Below are 21,522 nucleotides of genomic sequence, written 5' to 3' on the forward strand. Positions count from 1 at the left end.
AGCAGGCCGCCTTCATATATTTCAGACATACGTAGTATATGTGCATGCAAATCAGACCTCATCACACCATAGAATAAAAAAATAATCATTATACAAGATCAGACTGAAAGTGCCTGTGATTGTGAGATAGTGTAACTAATAGGTTGGAAATAATTTGAGAATGATAAATCGTATGATAGTAGTCAATAGATCAAATGAAAGCTTACGATAAGAGAAACACAAATAGATATAATCTAATCACTTAATAGTTATAGAATAAGAATATATTCATAAATAATTCTTAGCCTCGACCATTCGTCTATTTTTTATTAGGATATAATACATATCAACTTTATTTAGTTTTTTTTCATTGTAAACAAGCACATATTTTATTACCGTGTGGTGTATGCTACTTATGTCGTCGGACATAAGTAGTATGTAACACCAATCTAACATGGAAGGACTGGCAACAGAAGTTTGAGATGATGAAATTGAAGAAGACGGAAATGTAAACAGAGATTAATAGCGATGAAAGAATGATAAAGTTTGAGACACTTGATAGAAGATTTGCAAATGAAGTATTTAATATATGGTTTTCACATTTTATGAAACAAATTCGTAACTTTGTATCATGCACTTCAAGTGAGATGATTCTTAGCAAGCATATTGAATGGTGTGTTGGGAATTAATAAGTGTATGAAAGTAGTGTTATAGGGGTGCATTATGGATTATGAAATTTTAAAAATATTGGCAGCCAATGTGTAATATATACAATATAGAGTCACCTCGTACTTGAAACAAACACCTTGATTACTCATCAAAAATAGACTAGTTAATTAATATAAGTGAATATATGACAAACAAATACTTGTCAGAGCCTAATTAAATGGTCACGTTTGGATGTACCTGTAATGTCTCAGCTTTATGTTAATCAATGAAGAGCATTATTGATATTTTAAATGTAGGTAAGTTTGATCAAAATACGTTTAAATAAATTAGTGTTAATCACTAAAACTCTACATATAGACATCAAAATCCTCACTAGTTTTAATTCACTTAGTAGCGGTATAAACTGAACATTGAGATAAGTGTTCAAAAGCTATTTTACACTGTTATGGGTTTTCAAATAAACAGTCTTGAAAGTATCATTAGAAAAATTAAGTAATACCTCATAGAAATCTAGCTGTAGGTTACTGAGCTTGTAGCCAGAACTCCAAAACTATAAACATAAACTAAGACTTACATTTCTATCTCTTAATCGAATCATCAATCAAACATTCTCCTTTCCCTTTAGTGAACCAAAACAATAACAAATGATATACAACGTAAATATCGTAAGCGGATTTGCTATTTCGAATCTTATCATCGCCTACTTAGTGTTCAGTAGGATAATTGATTCAAGATTATGCTATTAAAGAAGCATCTATTAATTTATACTTGGATGAAAAGTGACATTTACAATGATCTTACTTTGAAAAATATCTTAGAGATTGTCTATATTCATGAAACATAAAAGTGAAAACTTTGTTCCGAATTCAAATTAATGCCAGATATATCGACTTATTTTGTGCGAAAAGTCTTTTAGTGGCCCAGTTAGATCGGAAGAATAATGGTTATTGAGTGATTGCTGTCGAAATATACATCCTGACTATCCTAGTAAACAATTATCGACTTAAATCGCGTTGGTGAATAACAGAACTAAATAAGGCAAATGGATTTTTGGGTTAACATTTACTGCACGGCCATTTTTGCATATTCATCAAATCTCCCTAAAATAATAGTAATAATACATTTTTGGGGACCATGATATTTGTACAATTTTTCCAATCATCCTCACTGTCAGTGAATAATGTGTAATGTACAAACATATTGAGTAACCCAGGAATGTGAAACATATTACAGTGTCTTATTCACTCATTATTTGAAAAAAAGATTTTCAATCGAACAGAATGCTTGTTTACGAATGATCTATTTTAACTGATCTATCATTATAACAACTATGTTAATCTACAGAACAGATTGCAGTAGATCCATCCATATATTAGTGACATATTGGTTGAAGTTAGACATTAACACCGTTAGATGCCGGCTCAGTGGTCTAATGGTTAAGTGCTCGCGCGCGAAGCCAGTAGGTCCTGGGTTCGGACCCCGTGTGGTGCGGGATCGTGGGTGCGCACTGCTGAGGAGTCCCATACTAGGACGAAACGGCCGTCCAGTGCTCCCAGGTTTTCCATGGTGGTCTAGCTTCAACTGACTTATGATTTCAATCTGTGAAAAAAAATATATATCTGATCAATGTATATAAACATCCCTTTCACATTGGACGTGTTATGCTGCAGATGATTTGTGATGGATTGTACACTTTTCAATTGCTTTTAGAACCTTAACTATACTGAATAAACAGGTTTACTACATTTGATCAAATTATTATGATTTTTAATTTTTTGTTGATGATTGATGACATTATGATCATAATTTGAAAAATCAAAACAATCCATTTCAAAGAAAAAGATATGTAAACCATGTTTACTAGCTGGTTTCATTCATATGTTTTTACCACACAATATAATGGGTTTTATAAAAACAAATAATACAAAGAGCTACATGTGAGTTGTCGTCTATTCAATTCTTCCACAAATAATGTTTGGTAAGGTCTAGAAATTTAACTTATACGTTCTTCCTATTCTCAAGATATGTTTGGTGAAATATGACGAAAATTCTCTAGATGTTGTCGATGTATGTGTTAACAAATATTACATGAAATTTATCGTACTACGAAGACTGATGTTATATTTGTTACAATCTATGAATTTCTTTCACTTAAAGTAGGATAAAAAGTAGCAATAATGTTATTATTAATGATCATAAACATTAGACTTTATTACCAAACAGCAAGTTTTGATCGTTATAGGCGGAAACTCACTATCTTATCTGCCAAATTTATGCACATACTTATGGTGAATAGTAATCTTGTATATTTTTAGAAATGGATAGGACTGAGATGTGTTAGTGCAGACGTTCTGACTTATTGAATTTGGTAAACTTGAAACGTATTTTTGTTCGGCAATGTAGTAACTAAAAATAACTACGTTAAGGATGTGTGCTATTTTCAGACGGTTGTTTTCCTAAAACCATTGCTGCGGAATCCCAAAATAGGACGAAATGGCCGTCAAGTGCTTCCAGGTTTCCAACGGTGGTTTAACATCAATCGGTTCATGATCTCAATCAAAAACCTAATAATCTCCACAACCCCTATACCGATAATCTTATTCACAATGCATACTGAGTTTAGTACGCGATAAGCGATCAGAATATGTATACTACTGAGACGTCAGTGAAGAAGATTGTTTGAAATATGCTTAATAACATATGTAATTCTTTATTTAGCTGTCATTAACACGTTGCTGACTTCAAGATAATATTTTGCAAAAAACGACATATAAGTGCAAGTCATCTTGCTGGTCGTCTCAGTCAATTAAAAATCTCATATGAATATCCGTTTAATGTGTTCCATTTGGCGGTTTGACATTCCTAGTTGTATTTGTTGTGCGCATACGCTGCACTTGAAGGGGGTAGGCACCTATAAATTGTCTTTTTAGTCAAGTTGCAGTTTCATGAACTCAAATGTACATACGGTTTTAAATGGCTATCTTCCTGAACATCAGGAAGACTAGGTAGTCATTGTGATGAAGTTTTGTTCTCTGAGCCGGATGGTTTGGTTGTGGAGCTTTCATCGTTCTTCTGAACGACATCATCAGCACAAACTTAAGATAGAAGTGAAATGTTCAAATTTCTCCATATGCGTTTCAAAACCAAACAATCCAGCTCAGAGAACAAATCTCCATCAAAATGATCCACCTGAGCTACAAATCTTCTCCACCATATCAAAGGTAGTCATTGTAGTATGTCTACCAATTGCTAAATCTATTTGTAATCGAATACTACTTCATCCCTATCAGACTATTTAGCTTTCTCATCATACTACTTAATAAGTTTCAGTAACTAATTTCAAGCTCAATCATATTTAGCATGTGATGTGGATAACACAATAATCGTCGTGTGTTTACTAATTGTTTACGTGAATCTGTTGCATCAGTTTAATGACAACTAGGTGTCTTCAAATAGTTAATTCCAATTTTTGTTTAAACTTCTTTCATTTTTCTTCTCTACTTTGACTGTTGACAGTCATTGTGAAGTCAGACAAATGTACGGGCTGTTACTTTAATTATTCTATTTTTTCTAATCAATATTTACATGAATGTTTCAGATATCATTCTTCTTTCAGATATTTATACCAACGTTTTTGATGCTGCAGACAATTCACGAATTCTGGTTCGTATATATTTTACACGTATTGTGTACTGTGAGATTATACTTTATGGATAACCCTTGAGCAATGCGAGAGTGATCTTGAGAGTGTTCAACTAATTACTAGGACCAAATGAAGGTTATAAACCGGTGTGAGGAGTTAGAATTTTGATTTATAGTTGATGGTTATGGTTAGGAATGAAATTTAGCGTTTTCACCATGTACTGATATCAATTATAATGAATGGATTTCGTCCCAAAATCCAAGACCTGTTTTCTTATACCTGATCAGTTCGTCCATAAATTATAGTCTCGTTGATAATGATGGTAGTACCGTTATCCAGATAATTCCTTCGTTTGGATTTGGAGTTTGATAAAGAACCCATTTGTTGGATCTGGAGCTTCTCTTTAATTATCACCAACAGGCAGAATTGATGAACAGGTTTACCACATTTCCCATATATTACCATGTATATTTTTCACTATTGAATGACCTCAACAGTATAGTGTCCCACATGAGAATATTCTGTTTTAAAAGTTGATGTTTATAAGACTCATGAAATGCATCGATCTAAACCTTGGAAGTGATATTCAGAGATGATGTTCTTTAACAAATCAGTCAGAACAGTTGTAATAGTGTTTACCAAAAGTCAATAGTTCTCAGTACTGATTATGGCTGTCTGAAGTTATCTAAAATAACTAGTCTAAAAATCGAAAAAAACTGAAAACTTATGTATAAAATTTTGATTGAGTAATTCTCATATTGAACTATAATGATTACGTTCACAGAAGTTTACATAACATCAGGGTCATATGGAATCCCACAAGTACATTCAATTTCCCTTAGGTAAATTAACCTTGTAGATCTTTTTCTCTTGTATTACTCTTTTTCCTTATTAGCTTGGTTCAAGTGTAGAAATAGTCTCCGTTTATAGATAGCAGCTAGAAAGTCTGCAATAAACATGTAATTGGAGTGCTTATTAATGGGCAACGGGAAAACCATGATGAATATGTATTTGAAACATTTAAAAGCCTACCTGGAGAGTCAGGAGAAATGATTTGAGCGGGCTGGAATATGGGTTAAACCCAGCGAGACCCGACATTCAGTGAGCTAGGACTATCAACCTGATTCACTCATCAATGCCATTCATGAATTACACCTTGATAGTTTAGCTGGTGTTACTTTTGCCTCATGGCTCAAAATGTTTGGAGACCTGTCCAACTATGACCTCGGCATATTAGATGAGATCACAAGAGTCAGAATATTATTAAGAATACTATTACAAATCTCCACCATCTCACTATTACGAAAGTTAGGCGCAACAGACTGTGAACGCTATGGCTATTTTATTCTTTCAAAGAATTCACGTGACTTTGGTTTCTACAAGACCATTCAAACTGTGTTAAATGTTCGTGGGATAGCACCCCTTTTTTAAAATCCTCTCTTAGTGTTTGAGGATGACTAAAGAACCAAGAGATGACCGGGTAAAAAATAAGGAAATTGTGAACTGAAAATATCAGGGGTTCAGCCTACTATCTTTGACAGAAGCTTAGTTTGAGTGACTTGAATTTATTTAGAGGCTACAAGCAATGGAAGACCCTGATATCTAAAAAATAATTTTTACCGAACCTGGACATTCCCCAGTATTGAATGACAAAAAGTGACCAGCGAATAAAAAAGATTGGTTAATCTGAAACCTGTTGTCTGGATCGTTGAAAACAGCGAGCGATTCTAGCACGCTTTTATAGTCAAGTTTCTCGTACGTATGATTTTCGCAATGATGGCAGTAAGCCCTCATCTTCATATTGATTATGTGGTGGTTGGTACTTAAAGATATTATGCTATATTATGCTATAAGTTTCAAGAACGTAAATAAGGAAAGTCACAGTTCAATAAGAAAATGCCTCCTCTGTCAAAGTAACAACTGCCCTTGATCGGACTGGTTCATATAGCCTCAGAACATTTGTTTCGCCTTAGATTACTGGATATCATGCTCTCATTTATCTTGACACGGAATCAGATATAGCACATATCAGGAGGAGGTCTCCAATCTACTCCATAAAGTAGTCATTTTACAGTTTTTCAAGTAGAAAGTTAGGTACTATCGGGGAAATACATTTGGAAGTTGCTGTAAAGGAAATAAAGGAGAAAAGTATATCATATTTCACAGAGCACTTACAACTGGACTTATTGAAACTTGGTTGGATAAAAATACTGAGGTTTGAAGATCATCCAATCAACCTGATCTTTAGCTATATTGCGGCAAAGAGAAATTACGACAAAATACTTGGTGAATATATTACTAAACCGACACAAAACAGTATTTCACGATGATGTTGGAGAATGCACAAGGTTGAAAATTGCGGTTATCCTTACATTTGAAGCAAATTTAGTGTTTTGAACAAAAAGAGGTGTACCATATACTGTCCTCTCAACAGTTAAATAAGAAGTTGAGCAACTCGAAAAGATTGGTGTTATTATGCTGGTGAGTTTCTCAGAATGAGCTGCACCAATAGTTTTAGTCAACAGATCTATATTGATAAATTTCCTATCAGGTGTTCTTAATTATTACCATTAATTTCAGAAGTTTGTTTCTTGAAGTTCCAATTATCTTTTTTGTTCGAATATTTGTTTGGGATATCAGCTGTCTTACTATTCTTACAAAGTTTTTCATTTTTTCTAACGACTTGTATTTTTATTGATAGAGTTTAGTTATGGCATCTGCTTCAGAAGAATTTAATGTGGAGAATACGAATGCTAGAACTGTGTATTTGGGTGTTAACCTTCTGTGTGTGTCCTTCGTTCACGAATAAACAAAGTTGGAAGTTACTGTAATCCTTACCTTAACTTCTTACTTTAAATGTAGATTCTAATATCTCAGACTAGTTTGAGACACTCTTCAGACTCCAGTAGGTAGGTGACCATAAATCATGGTGTCACCAATGCCTGATCACCGGGATTGACGTTAGAGACAAATGAGTTTTGAAACATAATCACCAAAATCACTATTTATGATCGGAACATCTATTGTGAATGATAACTGTTGACTCATTACTCAGAGGATTTTAAAGGTGTAAATAACCGCTGACAAATTCCTAGTTCTTTAACTTGATGTTTCTGTAATACATGCAAATATTTACTCCAACGTGTGATGTAAATTTAACCCCATACTTAAGGTTTCATAGCACATATGAACTACATTTCGATGGAACACAGAACAGGTATACCTAAAACTCTTTTACGTATGTTATTTGCAGATGAGGAAGTTTTATTTTCACCGGTTCTGTGAAATACAACAGTTTATCAAAGATTTGTTCAGTTACATTTCTAAACCTTGTGTTTAAGTCTATTAAACGATCCGTAATGGTACAACCACTTAGTCTAATTATTGACTATGGTTTGATTGACTTTGAAACCGTTATAAAGGAAGCAATTTCGTACAGCTGAATAATCGAAAACTGTGTATCCTTGACACTCTCACAGGAATAAATAAAAAGCACTGAAGCGGACTGGATGGTGAGGTTACTGTGAAACTGACTGAAAGATCCACGAGTATATTTCAAGCGATGCATTGATGATACAATTGATGAATTAATTTAAATCTAATATATTGAAGGGAACTCAATTTTGGCTTTTTGTATCTTAGACTGATAGGCTACTTGTATCATTTGATACTGTCTGGATTAGCAGGTTAGCATGATTGTGATAATTCTGATTGGTGGTTACACACCTTGTGAGATTTGGCTCAAAATCGGTAGGACTTCTAAAATTGACTTTCTGTGGATCCTGAGTTTCAGTATTGTCCTATACATTTCATCGTATGGATTCATTATTCTTCTAATTATACTCTCACTGTTCAGTGTGTTATGCTATCATGGATTCTACTATCGTTTAAATTCACATATTACGCATCTTGTTGAGTACATTTCCATATGCCGAATTAGTTCAACAACTTGTTCAGGTGCATATTTGTATGTGCATATCGACTGAGTGATAGATTTTTCGGGATACTACAGAGAATAGTCGGGCTTGATAATTTATGGAAATATAGATATTTTTGTTTCTTTAAAATGTTAGCTTTGTACGTTTTAAGAAATACATTTAGAAAAAGTGTGAAGCTTCCAACTAAAGCTTCGATTAACTAGATATCACAATAAAAGTAATTAATTGAATCTGCAAATAGAACTACTTAGTACAGACCGCTTGAAATAACTGTATTGAATATCAGAAAGCCTATTCACAAGGTGTTGAAGTAGCGGATGGGTTCGAAGAGGGTTTCTGTAGATCGTCCGTAGGAACTCTATAGAACTTAAACCATTTTCTGTATATTTGAAGCACAACTAAATTCACATTTTTTATAATTCTGAGGAGCATGACAAAGGGAAGAGGACATTTAGTTTTTCGAAACTTGCATAGGGTGGTGCGTTTGACCGAGTTATATGTTAGTAAATAGAATATGGTCGAAAACCGTCTGATCAGTTAATCAACACTTATTACTTAGTAAGCCATATACTGATCTTTATTATGTTAGTAAGCCACTCATTTTGCGGGGGAAAATTTCCATTTTCTACTTTCTGAAATGTTGTAGTCATCTTAAACAAATCACATGAACCACAAATTCCATATACAGAATTAATATATCAGATCCCTTTAAGGAGTCTTGCAATAAATTTTGTGCAGTATCCTACTACATTACACGATATGATTATCTCATCTTCATAACTATTTCCTCGTTAAACGCTTTATAGTGTTTTCTTTCTACGTTTTTAAATCTTAAAGTTGATGATGGTAAAGACTGAAACGAACCAGTTTCTTTTGGAATGTGCATATTCTGAGCGAATTTTTTTCAATACTTCCACTAGTCGAAACCAAACAGTGATGAAGATCTAATACAAACGGTACAAGAATGAATTTAATCTAGAGCGTGATGGAAATGATTTTCAGAAAGAAAATATTTCAAACTATTTCTTCTGTTGGATTAAAATGATTTGATTTTAGCTATTTGAATTGTCAAGATCAATCCATCAAAACATAACAATATCATATTCATGTTACAAAATGAGGTTTATTGTTGTGAAAAGAAAACATGTAAAACTACACTATGACAGTTTATATCAAAAAGAAATCGCGGACACACTCCATCAGATATTTCCACATACGCACACGCATGATTTATGCTTTGCTCTAAAGAACACATTTGTTCACAGGATTCATTTTTGAACCAGATGCACATCGGTGTGTAGTGGCAAATTCCTGACTGTGTTTCAGAAGATCATTCACACTGGTAATGAGAAATGTTGAAAAAAAAGGTATTTAGTAAGTCATAGGATCATAGTAGACTATTCTAATCATTCATGAATAAATGTATGGAATACTTATTGATTTCATTCATTCAAGCAAATATGATATGGATGATTTGATATTGAATATTCACATCTGCATTAATGCACAGGAAAGAATACAGGCTTGGTGGGTGGATATTTGAGATGTACGTTGAAAGAAATGGAAAGTGAATCACAAGGTGAAATACTATATAATGCAGTTGGCAAACCACATTGAGTGAAATGTACCCATATTCTGAATATGAAACGACAATCAGTGAAATGTAATGACTGCAAGAAATTATTTTGTTTAACGTGTGGTATTTTTCTTCAAGAAAATGGCTAGTTACACTTCTTTACTATCTGTTCAATGCTTGAGGACTAGAGTTTGTATGGTACGGATGACTGTCCTGCTTACCTATCCTATGAAATACGTGTCATTCATTAATCGTATTTACGTTATCATGCTTCAGAGATATGAATTTTTGAATAATTTTCTCGAAAATTGAAAACTTCGTTTTGAAGAGATGAGAAAAGTACACCTTAATTGAGATGAACAGATTAATGACTAAATGAATTACCTGAATTTATGGACGGAGTCGGGAGACTGTAATTTAGTATGAATGAGGTCTGTGAAGTAGCTAGTACACATCATCTTCATTTATTAAGAAAAAACGAAAAGAAGAAAATGATGAACAGAGAACTCAATGAAGATAATAAGTACTTATTGCAATATGTCTTTAAACTAGAAGAATGTACACTGAATATTAAAAAGAAACTTAGACTATAGCGTTTCGGACGAATAACTCCAATAACAGAACTAATAGTTTAAAAGTAAAAATGCATTATACGATTGTACTATTCACTAATCATATACTATTTATTCATTATATAGTATAGATTTGAGTAAGAAAAAGCTTGGTTTTGAGTAATACAATCCTGTTAATGTGGTAAGCAAAGAATTTTCAACTAGCTGATTTGTGGGTTTTTTTCCTTGACTTTTCGAAATTTCATCGTTAAAACTCTACTCTCAAATCATTAAACATGTAAGACATTATGAAATGGTTTTTCTGAGGCAAATGTCTCAACACGAGATTGTCAGTGTTCAACAAAAACGTTTCCATTCTTATTAAAATAAAAGTAGGTTCTGATGATTGGTTTCTTTTAATCTCAGAGATTGAGGAATACACATGAATTATTCTATAATCACTCGTAATTATCATAGTAAACATTTGTTCTATATGCATTTTGAATTGGATGTTATGTAGTCGCTGAACAATGAAAGTAACATTCCTACATCATAATAATGAGCTTGTAATATATCCGTTTTGTAAAAGTTAAATTTATGATATCTAGAAACATACCTCTGCAAACGATGTGTAAAACGAGTTCTTTCCTTGCAAATCTCCATGACCCGTGTATGTCTGAAATAAAAGTATGTCAGTTAGCAAGGTTGAACAATTCAATGAATAGGGATTTTCACGCACTCATTGCTTAGGAGCAGACCTTTATCTAGATCTCTATATACAGACTTCTACAAGAATGGGAAAAACCGGAAATTCACAGTCTATTTATTGAGACTTTGTAAGTTCATCATTTCTGAAATAGTAGACTCCTATTGATTAACCAAGATATGTCATGTGAATTCAACCTACTAAATAGGGTGAATGCGCATGACTCAGTCGCTGTATTTTTCTTCTTTCTGGAATCAAAACAGTTCTTTGGTGTTCACTATAAAATAGAGTTTTAATTGTAAAACAATTTATATCTGTTGCTTGACGTGTGAATACAAACGATACACTAACCAATTACTGCCCACTTACTTACTTACTTACATACTTACTTACTTACGCCTGTTACTCCTCGTGGTGGAGCATAGGCCGCTCACCAGCATTCTCTATCGAACCCTGTCCTGGGCAATCTTTTCCAGCTCTTTCCAACTGTTATTCATCATTTTCATATCTGCTTTCATTTACCGACGTATTGTGTTCCTCGGCCTTCCTCTTCTCCATTTCCTTTCAGGATGTCAAGTTAGCGCTTGTTTCGTGATGCAGTTTGGTGATCTCCGTAATGCATTTCCAATCCATTTCCATCATCTTTCTCTAATTTCTTCTTCATCTGGAAGCTGGTTTGTTCTCCTCCAGAGAAGGCTTTTGTTGATGGTATCCGGCCAATGTATGTTGAGTATCTTGCGTAGACAACTATTTATAAATACTTGTACCTAATCACTGCCTAAACTGCTGTTGAAATAACGCCGTCTAATTCATCGCTTTGATATGAAATCCATACATTACCAACTATAATATTTCATATAGAAATCATTCAGAGAATTGAAAATGTTACTAATTTAACGGTGAAATTCAACACTTACGATAATACATGTTATGTTTAAGTGACAAGTAATACTGATACAAACTTATCTAAATTCACTTACTTTAAAGGATAGCATGAGACCATTAATATCAGCTGACAAAGATCTCAAATCCTAGTATATATGAGGAGCAAAGTAAACACATATAGTGGCTATGAGAACTGTGATAATATATCAGGTAATCTGTGTTTGGATTATATAGTTTTACAACGTGTTAAATGGAACTCTAAAATGTTTGCTCACCACTTTTACAACTAAATTTCCGTGGTGCATATAAAATTAAAATGAATATAGTCTATACACGTAATTAGCGTTTGTTGTCAAACAATCTTCCTTACTCTTATAACATTCATTCTCTTATCAAGACTACTTTAAATGTACAAATTCAACAAGGTACGTTCTCAACACACAACAAACACGACAGATATTTATTCCCCATTAGTTTTTACTTCGAATTTTTTCTCGCTCCTCAGAGCTCAATCACTCAATTTTGAGTTTTCCAACTCTTCAACTATAATCATAACGTAATTGAGAAATGATCGACGTGGAAACCACTGTCCTTAATAGATAACATCGATTAATTTCAAATGACATATCGTAAATGACTGTCTATCGTAACAAACTTTATGCTGTATTTATCTTGCTTCTGCAGTAAATCTTTCGTTATAACGCGTCAGCCAAAGTGCGAAGACGAGCTTACTGCATTAAATATCGCCATGGTAACTATTTCATAATGTTTGTAAGTTGCCGTGCTTCAGGTAACTTATGGTTATTGAGAACGAATAATAATAATTTGTTATGCATTTAAATCTGTATGATATCAATGGGTTACTGGAAAATGGTCTTCATCTAAATGATCTTTGTTGCCGAATATCTTTTTGTTGAATTTACAGAAAATTGGCATCGACAAGAATTGTATTGTATTGCCGAATGCTCAGCAAATATAGTGTAATAGGCCGCTGAGCAGTTTGAATTTATGCGACTTTGAACACTAATGTTATCCTATTTAGTTACATCTTTATTTCAAAGGAAAAAAGAACAACTACAGACTCGTTAGTTAATAAGAAATAGTAAGTGATGTTTATATCCAGCAACGGCATGTTGGCCAAATGAGTGATATGCTATTTTGAGACCATGTATAGCTGATGAGCACAATGCGTTTTTTAAACTTATTCGCATAGAGTTGTCTATGTTTTGTAAGAAGAACGGTTTAGACAACTCGAAAATCAACTCCAAGGTTGATATTTCAATAGCCGTTGAACATGAAACTTTACCTTGACAAAAGCAACTTTTTAAAGGACCGCTTACCTTTTCGTTGTTTTCTTTGAATTCGTCTTGTTTCTGCAAGCAGCATAGTTGAGCCTCAAAAACTGTTGCGTCTGGTGAATTACAGGCGACCTGAGAAGTCTCAGGTGCATCTGCATTCTTGTTATTATTTACTGCAAGGCAAGCATAATTTGAACATTTGAGTTTATTCTGAGAGTGTAGATAATGGTTTAAGCAGCTTTTATTTACTTCGAACTACCAGGTGTCATGATTTTTATTCAGAAGATTTGCATATCATCTGTCTTAGAAATAATGACATTTTCATATGGGTAATTGTGATTCATGTCAACTTGTGGCAAGTGTCGACGACTTTTATTACACTATCATTATCATGAAAAAATTGGACTAAGGAATTTGATTTATTGGGTTTTTCCTGAGAGCCTTACGTATCATTTGATAATGAACTTGTTAATCATTAGCTTTCGGCTTGTTAGGGGACACTGAATTTCTTATGGAAAACGCAGTTTATTGTATCGAACAATCTTTATTACATTACGAGTTTTATTTACGTCATTTATGAAAGTCTTTACACTGCCAATGTTCAAACCAATCAGAATGGTGACTTTTAATTGAGGTCATGAAGCGATCTAAGTTAGTCTACCATTGGAAACATGGAAGCACTGGACGGCGCTTTAGTCCTGTTATGGGACTCCTCAGCAGAGTGCAATCACCATCCTGAAAGCCGGAATTTCGAAACTAACCACTAGGGGGCACATGATACTTATCGGCATAGGGTTTTGAATGGTGGTCTGACATTAATCGGTTCATAATATCAATTAAACCTCAATGATTCGGACAACACTATACTGAGAATGATGACTATTAGATTTCTGTGCAAGCAAGTACGGTTACAATAAACACAAATGGTGGTCGTCCTGTCAAGTCATTTTATTGCAGATAAGTAAATAATGAAAGTCACACTAATTTCTGTCATTAGAAATTATCACACATTATCCAGTTTAAGGATTCACACATTGCAGTCTAGGCAGACATTGCATCTCGGTGGAAGTACCCTTACCTATTTCATCAACTCGCTTCAACTATTGATTAAGCATGTAAAATAGATTGGTACATTTCAGTACTTCACGAACTGTTTCAAACAACAAATTGTGACATTAATCTGATTTAGGCAAAATGAACATTATGTAAAATTTACCTTCATACATAAGCTGGCGACCAATAAACCAACCGATAGTTCCGTATTTTTCAGACATTGAATATCCTTCTTCGAGATATGGTGGATTTAAGAGACCGGCAGATACCTTAATAAGTTTATCTTCAACCGAACTAGATATGTATGGCATAAAACTGAACGCGTCAGGTCTAAATAAATGTGAACAAAAATGTAAGACTCTCTTAGATGGTAAAAATAAAGTTAAATAATAAATGAAATAAAAAATTTGATTTAGCTAAATTCGTGTACGTTTATTCAACTGTGATCTTTTACAAATCACAATTCACAGTATACATTTTTTCCTCAGAAAAGAGGTAAAATAACGTTAGCATGTAGTGAAGATTGGTGTTGCACAACTTTGAAATGAGGGCTGAAATATCTATCAGAAAGACTTGATACTGCCAAGCCAATCGACAGCGACTGAGTAAAATACTTATTTATCATTGATTGATTCTTGAAAGGCGATCGATGTCATTCTATTTCATCTTATTTGATGTATAAAGCCAATTGATCAAGTTGTGTTAAAACCATCTTTTCAATCGGGCTGTCATCAAAGTGCATGCTAGTGGAACTTGAAACAGTTTTAGAAAACTAATTGCATACTTCATTTAGGGTTACTAAAGAGACAAGTATTCGGAATCAGTTATCATCTTAAGAACATATACTTTGAAAGTTAATCTAGTGAATTATGTATAGGGATTCAAAGATGGTAAAAATAACGGCTATTTTAAAGTTAAATAATAAATGAAATAAAAAATTTGACTTAGCTAAATTTAATGTATACATGGAATCATCTGCTTTGATTATATTGAACATTCGCTGCGCTCTGCTTTTGGTCGACTGTATGAATTACGAGTTTATAAGGAAAGTGACTTCATACGTTACAAAACGATGAACGTGATTCATTCATAAATTCCATGCAATAATTATAGTATGGACGGGAGTGAGGACGAATATTTTGAACGTTGTTTATTGGGCATACTACGTACTACGCATGTTACTGGCTGAAAACAGGTTGAACAGTTTATCGTAATGGAAATGTTCAAGATGATAAAAGCGCTAGTGGAATAATGTGATTTAATAGTATATTGATTCACTGTAGTTCTTGAGCTACGATAACATGACGTCTGTTTTTAGTAAATCAACAGGAGTTACACACATAATTCAAGAGGTACACGACGGAAATTTAACCTATTCGCACTATTTATATGTGTGCTTATCATTCAATTAATCTCGGACGATCAGGGCTTATGAAATATATCACAGAATGAAAAATCTCAATAACAGTAGAATTCGGAAGAATCTGGATTAGAACTAAATTGGTGATGTAGTGCAGAACAGGTGTTATGTTTACCAGTGATCACAATCAAGGTAGAAGAAGTTATGTGCGGTTAATCGAATCAACTGTACATAATTAATTTCTAACATACAAATACAAGTCGATCTTAACTATGCTTAGTCACACATTCTGTGTTCTATTCTGCTCATTATTACGTTTCCAATATAATCCAGCCTTCATAAACTCAAGTACACTAAACATTTGTGAATAATTTTATTATTGACTGGAATTCTCGGTTGTATGTAGCTGATAGGAAAACGTGATGTGGAATAATGAGTATATTTAATTCTGAAAATCTTTTCGTTCCTGCTCTGTTTAAACTTATCAAGGGGTCTGTTTGTGTGGAGCTTAATTATGTGATGTATTTTACTGCTCAGAGCTGAATTTGTTTGAAAGTATATTAATTTCATGAAGATATGTTTTATTCAGTGTATTTGCCTATTCGAAATTTGTAAAACAAATACTTCAAAATAATAAATTACTCCACGTCAGTATCCAGTGGTTTGTAAATTGATTTAAGGAACTTGGTTTTCTGGGAATAGTACACATTCATTAAGTAATCATCCTCGGAAATTTCATTCTAAAACAGGAAATGGATATTTTCATGAACTTTTAGAATATTCATCAATTAAACCAATATAAGAAATTTCCAGATGTGTCACCATTAAAATGTTTTGCTTTAAATATTCGTGAATATGTCCCATCTAAATACTTTATTCATTGTTGCTCGTAGCAGTTGTTCAGGTCTCTTCAGATACGTTAAATTATTTCCATTAGATTGGCACTTTTTGAAGAATAAGAGTGTCACAGTTACGCTGTCATGAGACTGAATGTTGTTTCATAAAGCGCTCCACTTCTTTTCAATGAGACATTCAAAATCAAATGTATTTAACAGGATAGTAAGTAAATGAAACAGGTAGAATGATATAAGTATCAATTAGCACAGATATTGAAGACTATAGTGAAATATATGCAATGATGTGAATTTCACGTTTACGATTCTACAGGTGAACAACATTCTTTAACAAGGTTTTTTATAATTAGTTAAGGCTTGGTAGTTCCACATCGAATCCGTTTTACAGTTTTGATCAAGGAACAATTTCCAATTGACATTTGGTTTTTGAAGTAGCATGATATGTCCTTCTTAACATTATTTTTTAATTCTAAATATACGTATGTTTTAATAAATTTTCAACAGCATCATCAAAATGGGAAAATGTACATTTGTATTTTTGAGCGAATGTCTTTAACCATTATGGTTTTATTCGTGAGACAAAGAATAATTTATCTTCCCATTAAATGAAGAAGGCAAATGTCAGGGTTGTGATCTAGATAGTGTAGTCGGTAAGCGGGCGCTGAAACATTTGCGACAAAGTACATAGATGGAATTAAAAACTGAGGTCTATGTATGATCGCATTTCAGAACACATTGCTAAAACCCTGGGGCTAGTAGACACCTCAACCCTAAATATTGAGATCGCTGTCTATTTAGCCGATAGCCAGCATGTTATTGACGTTATTCATTCATCTGAAATAATTGACGAACAAAATCTAATTTCGTGAAGCTTCACTGCAGCAGTGAGTAATATTATTTTCGAACCTAGTGTATTCTATCAGAAAGAGACGGGTGTATATCAGTTACTCCTAAGTTAAATTGAGAAATTTTACTAAACAAGCTTCAATAGCCAGAACATTCATTTCCGAACTATTTAAGCAACAACAGCAGCATTCTTGGAGTTATTGTGAGCTATTCGAATCTTCTACAATTGTTACACATTCCTTCTCATCGATTCCGGAATTATGTGTGATTACTGCCCTGTCTACTATATGTTTGCTTCATATACCACCCTCAACATATACGTGTATATATAGAGCTGATAGTCTGTATCATTTCAGGTGCTTGGTTTTATAGTTGGGCAGTATGTTATATCTCATGACAAGTATGATTGTAAGCAGTTGATGAGAAATCGCGAAGTGAAACGAATGCATATTATTCTGTTCCATTCACTGTATTTACGTTAGTCATGAATGGTTAACATCAAGACAAGTCATGTGGTGGACAGAGTGGTAGTACAACGCAAATCTCTTTCAAGACGTCTAGTGATTCTTTTTGTTTAACGAATTCAGTTCACCCATAGTTCCAGGATAATAATCAACAACCAATAAATTATTTGTGAAACTCACATTGAATATAAAATCTCGGCTGTCTCTGTCTGCTGCGGACAAACTTTTCGAAGTAATTATGGACAACTGATACTCATTAGCCTAAACAAACAAATGGAATAGTGTTCAATTGATCAGTTAAAATAGGACAAACCAAGTTGATGAATTTCTGCTTTTCATCTTCACTGGACCATGACTTTGATGACAATGAATTAATGAAGGTCGTTTTCAATTGTTTGAACATTTCGAGAACCTATTCAATGCATAATGATATATTGCTCATGATCAAAGTAATTACACAAATGTTACAAAATAAACTATCAGTACTTTAGAGGAATAAATGTGGCCCACTGAACACAATCGTTCATTGTTCTATTGCCAAATCGATGCAAAAGAAACAGTCCTCGAGGAGGAATTATTCAGATATGCATGTGATCAAACAGACAACCGTCATCTATGAAACAAATAAATCGCTTCATCACTAAATGGTAGTCCATCTGAGTAGAACGCAAAAACGTTTACTATAATTTGCTTAAAGCGTATCGTGGTGACATAATTATATTAGTTTATGATTAGAAACAATAAAATTGTCTCCAGTTTTATCATTGAAATGAAGTTCTCACTGACGACATATTGCATATCTGAATACGATTATCTGTAAGCAGACCAATATCGTGCTTTCTCAAAATAGGTAAACAGAACAATGAATAGTCAGATTTTTAGCGAAATTGTAGACTCACTTGATTTTGTGTACTTTCACTTATACTAGAATATTTATGATGCTTTTCTATTGTCCATCGGAAATTTTCTTTTACTTCGTCAATGCAACTCGTTGGCTTTTTCGCTGACATTTTTGTCGAAGTCAATAAATGAAGTGATATAAAAAGACCAACAAATGAAACATCGTTTATTTTTAATTCGTATTGAGTATCGTATGACTTATTACAGAATGGTACTCATCTATCCTTTCTCATTAAAAAATAAATACCGTTTGAAATCAGCCAGATACATGTACATTAGTAAGACTTGATTTGATTGTTGAAATAACATATCAAAAGTGAATTGTTGTGAAAAATAAGAGAGAAATTCACTGAAGAACTATGACTGTGATGTGAATAAGTGACGCTTGTTTTGTGATCTTTTATCCGAATGATTATTTAATCCATTGTGTATAATATGTTGTCGACTATTATGTATCTGGAATGTATCCTAATATTGATAATAGTTTATGTGTTGAATATATCGATATTTATGTAAATTATATTCCGGTTGGTTTATTTGTTCTTCCTTTACCTCTAATATTGAAATGAAAACGTTTGGATTGAACACAGATAAAATTGGAAATCAATTTGTTTAGGGAAACTGACAATGTTACTTACGAACATTAGCAGGATAAAACTCTTCGAAATACCGATTCAATATATTTCTCATGTTGAACAAGAAACTGATCACTGTCATCGAGTGTAAATTTCTTTGAAAGTAAATGTTAATAAATAATGATTATGTATTGATAAACAATGAATGAAAAGTGGTAGTCATATGACCTGACAATAACGAGGAAACGTTTTGTACAGAACTAACATTAGTGGTAGTTTGTAAGACTAGGACAATAAGTTATCATGAATGACGATTACTTAGATATGGGAAAGAATTCACAGAATGGCCGCTATTCATATTCTCCAAGTGAGACAACCGATACAAATGATTTCAGCCAGTAAATCGAGAAGTGATTAACCAACCCGCCAAACTTATTTCTCTATCTGTCTACTTGATGGATATTCGGGCTCTTAACCACAAAATTATGATTACTTTCCTTGATACAAATAACGTTTTAATTTCTTTGTTTATTCCACCTCACTCTCATCGTGTTTTACAGAATTTTATTATCGCCCTTATTGTAAGTATTGTCATTGTGAAACATGAGTTAATATTTGCGATTGAACAGCTTGGAAAATGAACTTGCCGAAAAGAAAACTCTTCCTTGAATCAAACTTTCTTATTTTATGTCTATGATCTAACATCGAATCGAACTCAGAGTATAAATATGAACTGATTTTGACTTTCAAACTAAGGCTCGCATTAGTCTGGATCCAGTTCTTCTTACCAGTTTTAGGATTGATCACATAATATTCTCGTGGTTACGTTGTATTATTTAAACGTGGATTAATTTCGATTTGTTTATTTATTCTCTGAAGAAGTGGATTACTCGGAGTCAGGAAACGTCAAAAAGTTCAATTTTTCCACTCATTGTGATATTACAAATATATTAATTTGCTTATAACAATCTACCCAGTGCTCAGTTTTTTCGAAATTACCAAGTCAAACCTTGATACCTACGTGTCTGATTGTTTGCTGAATTAAGAGTACTTACTGTCGAACAAGCAAAAGTCGTATTTCTATAACGATAATATTGAACAATGAAACAGTGTGAAAAAAATCGCATTGCGATTTGATGTAAATAAACATTAGTTGGATTTTATTGGAATTAAAATACATGTAGTAGCTTAGCAATTTATATAATGTTCCCTTCCTGGGTTGAATTACTTTGAATACCATGTCAATAAATGAGAAAAACGGTGTGAAGATTAATATTACCAACAAGGATTTTGTCAGAACGAATAGTTTCTAAAAGCGTAGCATTCACTAATGAAAGGAAATTACTTTCTTCCTTGATCTGTTCTCATAAACTCTGTGTGTTTGTCACAAACCCTCTTCAACGAATCTTGATTATAGATAATAATTTTCATATTCTTGTATGAATCATACTTGATTTCATTGAATACACTCTCAAATAAAAGATTCCAATCAATCTGTTCAAAACAAATAACAAGTTGAAATACATTTACGAAGACAGTAAATGATTTATGTCACAAATCGATTTCCTACACATGATCAGTGTCTCTCAGCTAATCGTGATCGGTAGTTATCATATATTTTGTTGTATACAATGAACGTAAACAACATTGCACCGTTCTTATTAACTGCATTATCGTTGAAAGATAATTTTGTATGAAGTTTGAACCTATAATTTTTATTCATAATAGTTTTGAAAGAAGTTGACTTTGATGAAATTGAGACACCATTTTGAACAACAGACAAAGCGTTTATCAGATCTACGAGTTCGATTTAAGGGTAACTAAGTAGTAACAAACATTTGTTGATGTAAGCGGATACTATAGCGACTCACGTGCAATTGAGTTTATTCTCATTTAACTCAGTTAGGCCATTTTGCTAACTTATTTAGCGGACAAAGTCATCCGCGCTATAACAATTTATTGTACCCTTATTATTTTGTGCTTGTATGAAATACGTATCTTGAATATTGCTTACGGCCTACGCATTTATTCACTCTGCTAGTCTTACTACTAACTGCTTATTTGATTCGATTACTCATTCATTTCAAATGGTATATATATGTCCATGTTATTCATATTCAACACACTCACTCACTTACACGCTCTCGTCTCGCTCTTGCTCTGGCTCTCGCTCGCTTGCTTGCCTTTCGGCACAACTCTTCTATGCTTGTTTAACGCATCTGTAC

At 33.2% G+C, this 21,522-nt stretch overlaps 1 protein-coding gene across 1 annotated transcript; it reads right to left on the reverse strand.

Annotated features, from left to right (window-relative positions):
• Positions 1–1,703: 1,703 nt before the first annotated feature.
• On the reverse strand, positions 1,704–18,832 carry MS3_00010765 (uncharacterized protein; the record flags this gene model as incomplete). The annotated part of the gene is made up of 10 exons (XM_012944359.3): positions 1,704–1,748; positions 9,493–9,568; positions 10,190–10,263; positions 10,973–11,032; positions 12,043–12,093; positions 13,288–13,418; positions 14,462–14,628; positions 16,301–16,398; positions 18,003–18,083; positions 18,722–18,832. The coding sequence occupies 10 exons, from the start codon at positions 18,830–18,832 to the stop codon at positions 1,704–1,706; spliced, it is 894 nt and encodes a 297-aa protein (XP_012799813.3).
• Between the last annotated feature and the right edge of the window lie 2,690 nt (positions 18,833–21,522).

Source organism: Schistosoma haematobium, chromosome 2 (assembly GCF_000699445.3).
Source record: "Schistosoma haematobium chromosome 2, whole genome shotgun sequence".
Lineage (NCBI taxonomy): Eukaryota > Metazoa > Platyhelminthes > Trematoda > Strigeidida > Schistosomatidae > Schistosoma > Schistosoma haematobium.